General features: G+C 52.5%; 4 protein-coding genes across 4 annotated transcripts; 3 read left to right on the top strand and 1 right to left on the bottom strand.

Moving 5' to 3' along the window:
* Positions 1-1955: 1955 nt before the first annotated feature.
* AYL99_08333 (hypothetical protein) lies at positions 1956-3779 on the top strand (the record flags this gene model as incomplete). The annotated part of the gene is made up of 1 exon (XM_018839841.1): positions 1956-3779. The coding sequence occupies one exon, from the start codon at positions 1956-1958 to the stop codon at positions 3777-3779; it is 1824 nt and encodes a 607-aa protein (XP_018690962.1).
* Positions 3780-4596: 817 nt separating this feature from the next.
* AYL99_08332 (hypothetical protein) lies at positions 4597-4974 on the top strand (the record flags this gene model as incomplete). The annotated part of the gene is made up of 1 exon (XM_018839840.1): positions 4597-4974. The coding sequence occupies one exon, from the start codon at positions 4597-4599 to the stop codon at positions 4972-4974; it is 378 nt and encodes a 125-aa protein (XP_018690961.1).
* A 732-nt stretch (positions 4975-5706) lies between these two features.
* AYL99_08331 (hypothetical protein) lies at positions 5707-6715 on the bottom strand (the record flags this gene model as incomplete). The annotated part of the gene is made up of 2 exons (XM_018839839.1): positions 5707-6314; positions 6412-6715. The coding sequence occupies 2 exons, from the start codon at positions 6713-6715 to the stop codon at positions 5707-5709; spliced, it is 912 nt and encodes a 303-aa protein (XP_018690960.1).
* A 600-nt stretch (positions 6716-7315) lies between these two features.
* On the top strand, positions 7316-9862 carry AYL99_08330 (hypothetical protein; the record flags this gene model as incomplete). Its single annotated transcript, XM_018839838.1, has 2 exons — positions 7316-7323; positions 7375-9862. The coding sequence occupies 2 exons, from the start codon at positions 7316-7318 to the stop codon at positions 9860-9862; spliced, it is 2496 nt and encodes an 831-aa protein (XP_018690959.1).
* Between the last annotated feature and the right edge of the window lie 298 nt (positions 9863-10160).

The raw sequence follows: 10160 nt of genomic DNA, 5'->3' as shown, positions 1-10160 counted from the left end.
GCTCTTATCGATGTGGAAATGATCCAGCATTGGTCGATATGAAGCTGTGAGCGATGCTGCCACTATCCATAAAACGCGACTAGTCGCATAAGATACGCGTCTTGCGCGCTTGACTCGTCACCAATGGCGATCGAAAACGGGCAGCCCAACATTTTAGGGAACCGGTTATCTCATCACGGGCCACAAGTTTCCTCACGACGCGGCAGCAAAATATATAAAAAGCATACTGGGAGGCCATGAAACCCAATTCAGCATCGGATATCGCCGGGATGCAGGAGCAGAGAAATGGATTGCGAAGGGTCCTGCAGCTAGGATGAACACCGAAAAGTGATTCGAGGGAGCCATTGCGTGTCACTGACAGAGGGGCGGAAAGAGCTCGTTCGCCGAGGTAACAATGTACCCTTTGCCACCGTCAACCAACCTATTGATCAACAACTGTCGATGGCCCACGCATGGCTAGAAGAGTGGAAGCGGAGGCGTCTGTGTGATGACGTTGAGGTGCACATGGAGGAAGATTTCGGTTCCATAAAAGTCAGGCGCGGAATACTTCCTAAAAGGCCCGACAAGCACATGTCTTCCACGCTTGGTCGGGAGAATCACCCTCTCGAAAAAGATCCGAAGACGAATTAAGCTTGTTACAATGGTAGGCGTCCGAGTACAACCATGCGATATGAGGTGAAATAGCTGTAGCTCACAGGGTGGTTGAAGGGTGATGATGTTCCACGGCCCCTTGCAGAGAACAAGCAATTCGTCACCAGAGCACAGCAGCGCGTTTTGACGTTGTACCACATCCACCCAGGCATCTCCCATCTGTTTGCCTGGAATGTTTCCTGATGGCATAACACCACTCGTGCTTCAGCCGGAGCTCCGCTGATGGCGTTTTGCAAGCAAACAGAGGTCTTTGACGATCCCTGAACTCCGTGCACCGAGGGAACGCCAGGGCCACGACAGACAACACAGAAATAGAAAACGGCCAAGGCTGATATGATAGCGGCCATTCGGCGGGACTACTGTTTCAGGATCCGGCGAGCAGGAGAGCGGCCGATGCGGGGTGATTGGCCCAATTGCTATCGTGGCTGGCCATGCCGGTCGTTTGAGATTGGTCCGACCTAGATCCACCAATCGGAAAAGCAACTTGGCGGCTTGGCAGGTACTCGCCCGCATCCTTCTCTCAACCGCCTTGTCTCCTGCCCTTCTCCCTTTCTACTCGATAGTGAAATCACCTCTACGTAACATTCGAAGTCGTCGACAAGCACTCCCGGGGGTTTGCTCCACATTCTTGCTTTGAGGTGATTGAGGACTTCTGGCGCATCTCCTATCAGCGCCTTCCAAAGCCATGGAATTCTGCTGTCCGCATTCATGGATTACCTCTCCTTCGCCGTGTCACCGTTGCTTGCCCCTTATGCCCAACGATGATTGCCACCCGTTCTTCTGGCCCTTGTCATTGTACAACGCCGGACATTCCTACAGTATTAATAGTCGCATACTATGGCTTCCGATGCTGATCCAAATTGCGCAAACCCCGTTTGGCCCATGGTCCTGGTATAATATAAACAAAGCTCACCCCAAAGTGCCTACGAAGAGGAAAGCTTCGTTTCAGACCGAGCCGGTACCCCACGCCAGTCACAGCCACTCATCCAGGCCCTCAGATTCGTCATTTCGCTAAATCTCCAGATCTCGGGTGATTTAAATCTTATATTATCAAAGTGACTGCAGCCCAGGTTCAGCAGCTGACGCTTGGCATTTTCGTTTTCTCCATCACTTCGACCGTTGGCACTTTCCATACCACCACCTTCTCGATGCTCGTCTGGCATACCTTACATTCTCGGTGATCCAAGGCAACTGTCGTCCGCCTGATTGCCTGACGAGCTGGACTTGTCCTAGCCTCTTTCACCTTCCTTCTGAGATTGTTGCCGTCTTTGGAAAAAAGCATGTTCATTTATTATTCCTTTGCAATGGCAACCATGTTCGCAGCCGCGCAGGCTTCTACAACGCCCAACTCCACATCCACCTGGAACTTGCAGTATCAGAGCGATCCAGCACAAGTTCGTCGCGAAGGACTCAATTGGACTATAGCCCGCTCCTACCTTGGGGCTATGCTGGGTGTCGCTACCCTGCTTCTTGCCTATACACTGTCCTTGCGGCTCAATGCACACATTCGACATTTGGCCTCCATGTCTGGCGCAGGCGCTCTTCGATACTTTTCTAGCTCTTCGCCAGCTATCCGTCTAGCCAAGAGCAAGATACTATATGCGCCAATCCTCTTCTATCGGCGGGCCCGAGAGATCAGATTTTCTCGGCATATCACCTTTGGCAGTGTCCCAACAAGATTACAAACTCTATTTATCCTTTCAGCTGTCATTACGAACTTGTTCCTCTGCACCTGGAACATCCCGTGGTCGCAGCCCGAGCAGCAACTTTTGCCTATCCTCAGAAACCGAACTGGGACCATGTCGGTCACCAACCTGATCCCAATAATGGTCATGGCCACAGTGAAGAATCCCTTGATCTGGATGCTGGACATTTCGTACGACACTTTCAATCTGATGCACCGCTGGTTCGGTCGTCTGGCTATCTGCGAAGCCATTACCCATGTCTTGTGCTGGCTCATTGCAAAAGTGCAGTCAAGTGGTTGGGCTGCAGTGAAGACATCATTAGACACTCGTTTCATCTACAGTGGCCTGGCTGCCGCCATCGCCCTCGTACTCATCTTACTGTCTAGTCCAAAGATGATCAGGAACCTGGCTTACGAATTCTTCCTTCACCTACACATCGTCCTTGTGCTGCTGGTACTAGTATTCCTCTGGAGGCACCTTGATGGGGTGCCTCAAAGGGGGTTGTTGCTGGGGGCTGCTATAATTTGGGCCACCGCAAGGTCTCTTAGACTTGCGACGTTGACTTACAGAAGTGTTGGAACAGGTGGCACCAAGGCCAGGATTGAACCGCTCAATGGTGGTGTGGTAAGGGTCACGCTCACAAGTCCAAGACCTTGGACGTATAGACCGGGCCAGTCGCTTTACTTGACAATTCCTTCAATCGGGTTATGGACTGCGCACCCCTTTTCTGTTGCATGGTCCGGGATTGAAGACCCTTTGAACAGATCAGCTTCGCTCAGATCACATTATAGCGAAAAGAGACCTGCGATTCACATATATTCCAAGGACATTGAGAAGCATGGAGAAAAAACAATGTCCCTGATTATCAAAAAGCAGACCGGCATGACCAACAAACTCTGGCACCGGGCAATGACAGCAGGGAGAGGCCTGGAGCTCAATGCGTTGATTGAAGGGCCTTACGGAACTGAGCGCAGCATGTCAAGCTACGGGACGGTTCTCTTATTTGCAAGCGGCGTAGGCATTACCCATCAACTCGGATATGTCAGAGAGCTTGTTGAAGGATACGGCCATGGTACCGTCGCAGCGAAACGAATCACCCTTGTGTGGGTTATGCCGACAACTGAATGTCTGGACTGGATCAGACCATGGATGCACGAGATCCTATCCATGGAAGGACGGAGAGAGGTGCTCAAAGTTCTCTTGTATGTCACCAGAGTCGGCCTCGGTCAGGTGATCCAAAGTCCGAGCGAGCATGTCCAGATGGCGCGAGGGAGGCCAAACGTGGAAGCCCTCATTGCCAGCGAGGCGAAGCAGAAAATCGGCTGTATGGGAGTAAGTGTCTGTGCCGGAGGAGGGCTGGCGGACGAAGTCAGGCGTGCGTCGCGGGTGGTGGTTGAGAATGGCGTCAATCTGGATTTCATCGAGGAAGGATTTGGCTGGTGATGGAAGCAGAGGAGCTGGTTCATCTCTTTTTTTTTCTCTCTTTTTCTTTTCTTTGGCTGGATTTGCGCCGTATAGATTAGACTTTGGCAGATATTACTTTAGCTCACTGAGTCCTTTTGTCGACAAATGAACAAGAATGTGTTTGATTCTGTGCACGAGGTATGGCTCGATGTACTTTAAGAATGAGAATGATTGGTCGAGGCAACTGGTCGAGGCAAAGCGTGCAAACATTCAAAACACTACAAACTTTTGATGGACAAAACAACCTTACAGTACATCATTGCCATCTGAACATGTTGGTCGTGTGCCTACCTGTATCTTCATCACATCAGCCCGAAGGCTGCAAGGCTCAATCTTACTTCCTTTCTCCATTACAATCCGTGTTGAACTCGACAACCTCTAAAGACTCCCCTGGGATCTCACTGACACCGAAACCGAACCCTTATGTCATTAAGAGGCAAACAATGAACCTGCGAGCTGGATAGCCTCATCATATCAGAAAACTCAGCATAACTGGCTTCCAATTGCCAGTCAGGGTCGCATGGTCGCAAACAAGTAAAAGACGTGAAGACGGTCGTCGAGATCACCTCACGTCTCGGCCCGAACTGTTATCGGCCCATAAGCACCAAATTCTGCCTTGTGACCATTAGTAGGGGAAATTAAGAGAATTAGCGAACAGCCACTCTGGTCTCTTACCCAGACAAAGCCCCGGTGCATGTTAGCTGTACTCGCTGTCTGCGAAAGCTATCCATCGTTACCTTCCTCGATTCGGCGACAGGTCACCACGTGTATCCCTCAAGCACGAATATCTCTCAACATGCCGCCCCAGCGAAGAAGAGCCGGAGATAATGACAGTGCCAGGACCACGGCTTTTGGGAGGGCATACCCTAATCTGCAGAGAGCCTTGCTGTTGTCAATTGAAGTCGGCCCGTTTCTTCTCATCGCCACCATTTTGACAAGCGCCGGTATCTGGAAGCGCCCAAAGTGGCAGAGAGCAATGCTATGGCGAGCGGCCGTGTGGAGTTTTCTGTCAAGATGGATTCTGGTTGGATGTGCTATCACCTGGACCTGGAATGACTGGGGCCCAGAGGAACAACGTCAACAGCCAGATGATTTCCAACAGGAGCAACGCCAGGACGAAGGACATGGGGATCAGCCACGGCAAGAGCAACCTCCAAACCAGAACGGCGATTAAGCAAAGGGCCTGCTCTACAGGGACTCAACTTTTCGACCCGCGACCTATGGCTTTCACGGACGATTCAGCACTCAGCACCGTTTAAGAACGGAGATGGCTCTCTCTGGAACCGCTCCATCCAGACGTTCCGAAGTTCAACTCAGGTTGACATGTCCACAACTTCAGCAGGCCCTGCCCGAGGGCTACAGTTGCTGTTCATGACACATAAATATCACGGAAGAAAGAAATCCAACATAAAGTGGCATAATTGATACCGGGATCGTTTTCGTGCATGACCAATCCACAATCCTCAGCCTGACAGAATCAATCGTTAGAAAGCGACTTGTAAAGGATAACCAGAGATCATCCATTCTTCCAGTCTGTCGTGGATGAGGCCCTAATGCCTCACAGATTCGACGAGCTTGTGAATGGGAGCTGGCTGTGGCGAGCATCCTGTCATTATCGTATATGCACAGCAAGAGCTGTTCATGAAATGGATTCGTCTTGTGCCATGGACGGTCCCCAACAAGTTGGAGCATCTTCCTGTGTTCCGGATGGGGCGATGATTCTTCTCAGATCTCACAGCTATTGTCACGTCATGCTCTTTGTCACGTTCATCGGACGAGGGTTGGGTCTCAGCCACTCGTGGCTTTGTAATAACACATCATTTTCATGACTCTTATCGCTACAACCACTGTGCTTAAACGAATTTGGTCTTCCTTTGTAGTCTATCGTCTCACCGCCATTGGTCATCTATTTCCTGAACTCGCCCTTGCTGTGATAATCCTCCCAGTCTACGTAGGCCTGGAACTCGGCATAGCAGGTCTCTTCGTCGCTCTCCATCTTGTTCGTGTACGCGGCCTCTTCCTCCGAGATGAGGATTTTGGGCAGGTTTCCGCCTTGGCTCGCGGCCTCGGCCAGCAGCTGGCCCTGGCAGGCATGTTCCATGCTGAGGAACAGGAAGGCGGCTTCGTCGACAGTCTTGCCGACGGTCAGCAGGCCGTGGTTCCGCAGGATGCAGGCCTTATTGGTCGGGCCCAGGGCCTTGGCGATCTGGGCGCCCTCCTCGCTCGCGAGCACGACGCCGCCGTACGAGTTGTAGACCGAGTGGGCGTTGTAGAACTTGCAGGCGTCCTGGGTCAGCATCTCCAGCGGCCGGCCGAACACGGACCAGGCCTTGCCGTAGACGGTGTGAGCGTGGCAGATGGCCGTCACGTCCGGGCGAGCCTTGTGCACTTCGCTATGGATCAAGAAGCCCGCGGCGTTGGGCGGTCGGCTGGTGTTGCCCCCCACGACCTTGCCCGACAGGTTCACCGCGATCATGTCGCTGGCTTTGAGGAGGCCGAAGTGCACGCCCAGGGCTGTTCCCAGGAAATGTTAGTCTACCGTTATCATCTCCAAACAGGGATGGTGTTGTGGTAGTGGTAGTGATAGTTGGTGGTTATGGTGAGGACGTACGGTTCGTCCAGAAGACCTCATGGTTCTCTGGATCTCTCACACTGATATGTCCTGAAATGCCCTCCACGAATCCCTCTCGTGCCCAGTGGCGGAAAGCGGCGGCCATATGCTCAAGTTGCCATTGGCGTTGGGCGGCGAAGTTATCGAACTTGGGGACCCCAGGCAACATCACGTCGCCGTGAGAAATGGCCTGCAAGGGGGACTTGTCTTCCATGCCGTGGACATGTTCTTCCGTGCCGGGCGTGACGGACTTGGAGGGCAGGGTCCCGGAGGGGAGGAGGTCGCTGATCGCAGAGGGGGCCATGTTCGATCAAGGATATGGATTGACGCAGTAGACGAGGCTAGGACAGAGACAGAGAGACAATGAAGGAATCGGTGAAATGAGGACACTCAACTTTGCAGTAGTGAAAAGTCTGGGTACGCTCTGGGCGCAAGACGTCTTCTTGAAGACTGGATGTTTAGATAAGATTACACCACATGTAGGGAGAAAAAAGGGCGCTTGGTACAAGATAGAAGTCTTGAAGGGCGTGAAGACCTCCGACGGCAAAGATAGACATCATCTCATTGGAGCAAGTGAGGGGCGCCGATGCATGGGTTCATGGAGAACTCCGCCGCCCTGCGATTGGACTGAGACTGAATCAGCGGCGTGTTGGGGTTGAGTGTGCGTCTCGACGATTGGAAGCAGGCCGGGTGCCTGGCTCTGATCCGATAAAGGAGTTCGTGGTGCCCAGGAGCTGCCGTTGAAGGGTTGGCGTCAAGATGGCAGCATGAGCAAGTGGCAAGGCTGCCAAAGTGCTCGTCTGCTGCGATATTCAGCCTTGCCGAGGCTGACGTCACCCCCGCCAAACCAAACATTCTCATTCTCTGCACCGCAGTTTCTGTTCCTCTGCACCACCACAACAGCATGGCGTCGTAAGTCTTGCATATGCTCTCGACCGTGGAATCCTTACTGACAGAGTGCAGGAATCTCCTCGAAATCCCCTTCCGTCGGACTCACTCCGTGGATCTGTCCTCTGCCATCAAGCAATACATCTCCACCAAATATGAACAGTCCCCAGACATGTTCGCAGATGACCTGCGAGACATCGACCGCCTCCGGAACGACGCCATAAACGTCCGTGAACCCCACGTCAGTGGTGTCAAGCGTCTACAGATATATGCTGCTCAACTGCGGTATCTCGGCGGAAAGTTTCCTATTGATATTGGCGTCGATTTCCCGTGGTACCCTGCGATAGGCTACGATCGAGACAAGCCCGTGCTCCAGAACAACCTACGGTACGAGCTGGCAAATATACTCTTCAATCTTGCGTCCCTATACTCACAACTTGCACATGCGACGAACCGGACGTCGATCGATGGGCTCAAATCTGCTGCCGAATACAGCATCGCGGCCGCCGGGACCTTTGCTTTTATACGGACAGATATCCTTCCCGATATGCGCTCGACTCCACCGGAGGATATGGATGATATAACCTTGGACAGCTTACAACAACTTTGTTTGGCACAAGGGCAGGAATCGTTCTGGCAGATAGCCATCAAGAGGAACATGTCGGACGGCACGGTAGCAAAGCTCGCAGCAAAGGTCTCCGACTACTATATCTGTGCGGCGGATGCCGCACGCCAGTCCCGGGCTGTGAGCGCGGAATGGATACACCATTTTCAGGCGAAACACCACCATTTCGCCGCTGCCGCCCAGTTTCGACAATCTCGATATTGTCTACAAAACAAGCAGTATGGCGAAGAGATTGCCAGGCTCAAAGATAGTCTCACCTGCGTCAACGAGGGTCTTCAAGAAGCTCGATACATCAATGCTACGGTGACCGGGGACCTCAATGGACTCAAGTCCAGGGTCACGGAAGAGCTGAAGAGGGCCGAAAAAGACAACGATGTGATCTATCTGCAACCAACAACGCCCAAATCCGAGCTCAAGCTTCTGGATCGAACAAATATGGTCGCGGCAAAAACACCAGCAGATATTGTAAATGGCATTTCTCTGCTGGGTGAAGGAAAACCTTTTGGCAGGCCATTGTTCGAAAAACTTGTTCCTTATGCCGTCCATCAAGCTGCGTCAATATACGCCGACCGACGCGACCGCCTTGTCAACCAGTCTATCATTGTCGATCTTGAGGCTATGACAGCGAGACTGAGAGAAGTTCTGCAGTCGCTCGATCTACCAGGGTCGTTACAAGCCCTCGAAAAACCACTCGGTTTGCCTGGCAGCCTGGTCTCGAAGGCCGAGGAGCTTCGACAGCAGGACGCGTTGTACAGAATCAAGAGATCAATGGAAGACACGACCAAGTTGAAGACCAATGATCTCGCCATCTATCAAGAGGGGGTCGCATTGCTAGAGGCTGAAAAAGCCGAGGATGAGCGGGCTCGAGCAAAGTACGGCACCGACAGGTGGGCGCGTCCACCCTCTACCACTGCTCTGGCCAAACTATACCAGACTTCGAACGAGCTCCAGACATATCTAAACTCTGCCGCCTCGAGTGACAACTTAGTGCAGGCAAAGTTCCGAGAGAACGAACATGTACTCAAGATCTTGACTGGGACGAATCGTGATCTGGAACGATTTGTCCCCTCGTCCAGTCAAGTGACCATGACACCAGCCATCGAGCAGGCCGCATCTCGCCTACGGGCCTGTCTCAATGAGGTGTCCCGCTTAGAGACTCGACGAAAGAATCGTATTGCGGCTCTGAAAGAGAAAGCCAAATCTGATGATATCGGACCGGCTCTGCTCGCCGAAGCAGCTCGGCTGGAGCGGGAGTATCCCATGCAGAAGATCGAACCAGGTCAGTTCGAGAAGCTATTCGAAACACGCCTTCAGGTCTATGAGCCTGATCGCGAAGCTCTTATCACGGAACAAGAGGAGCAAGACCAAATTGTCGCTCGGCTGCGCGAAGCCAACAAAGCATTCTTAGACGCTCGAAGGGGCGATACCAGTACCAAGGATCGCCAAAAGGCTCTACAGACGCTGGACACAGGATATGCCAAATACAAAGAGCTCATCAATAACTTGGACACTGGAAGAAAGTTTTACAACGATCTTGCCGTTCATGTGACACGTTTCCGAGACAATTGTAAAACGCAAGTCTCGGAGCGCAGGATAGAGGCCAGTCAGCTTGAGGCGGAGCTTGCTGGACAGGACATGGGCAGACTCAATCTCCAGGAAACACGAAGGGAATTAAGAAGTCAGAATACAGCGCCGCAGACGAGAAGCCGTACACAGCAACAGCCACCGGCAGAAACTCAAGAAGCACTGACCGCACCAGTGCCAACACGGAATCCCCCTCCTGGAGGAGTTATGCCCTCTACTTCGCCCCTGCCGGTCGGCGTTGCGGGTGGCACGATTGGTGGTGGTGGAATATGGACACCAGACATGGGTATCAGGTTTGGTGGAGCGCCAAATCAACCTGGGCAGGCGGGTTATCCTGTCCCACGACGACCATGAGCCTTCCTTTTGTCCATTAAATCTATGTGTTCATGTTTGAGACCTTTTGGACACATGATATCTGAACCCAAAGGATTGGCACGCAGTATCGGTCCTTCGTCTGCTGCATCCAAGCCCGAGCCTTTGTGGATCTGCCCCAAGCAGAACGTCCGCGCCTCAGCCAACGCCCTGCAATTGACAACACCGTGGAAATCCTCATCTCTCTACTGCCGCCATACAAAAGTGCCCTGTTATCATTCTGGTCATTCAAATATTTCTCTGCACGGCGCCGGACATGCTAATATGTTGAATCTGAAGA

This window comes from Fonsecaea erecta (genome assembly GCF_001651985.1).
Source record: "Fonsecaea erecta strain CBS 125763 chromosome Unknown Scaff7, whole genome shotgun sequence".
NCBI lineage: Eukaryota > Fungi > Ascomycota > Eurotiomycetes > Chaetothyriales > Herpotrichiellaceae > Fonsecaea > Fonsecaea erecta.
The sequence above is the reverse complement of the archived record's forward strand: the minus strand, read 5'-3'. Positions and strand labels throughout refer to the sequence as shown.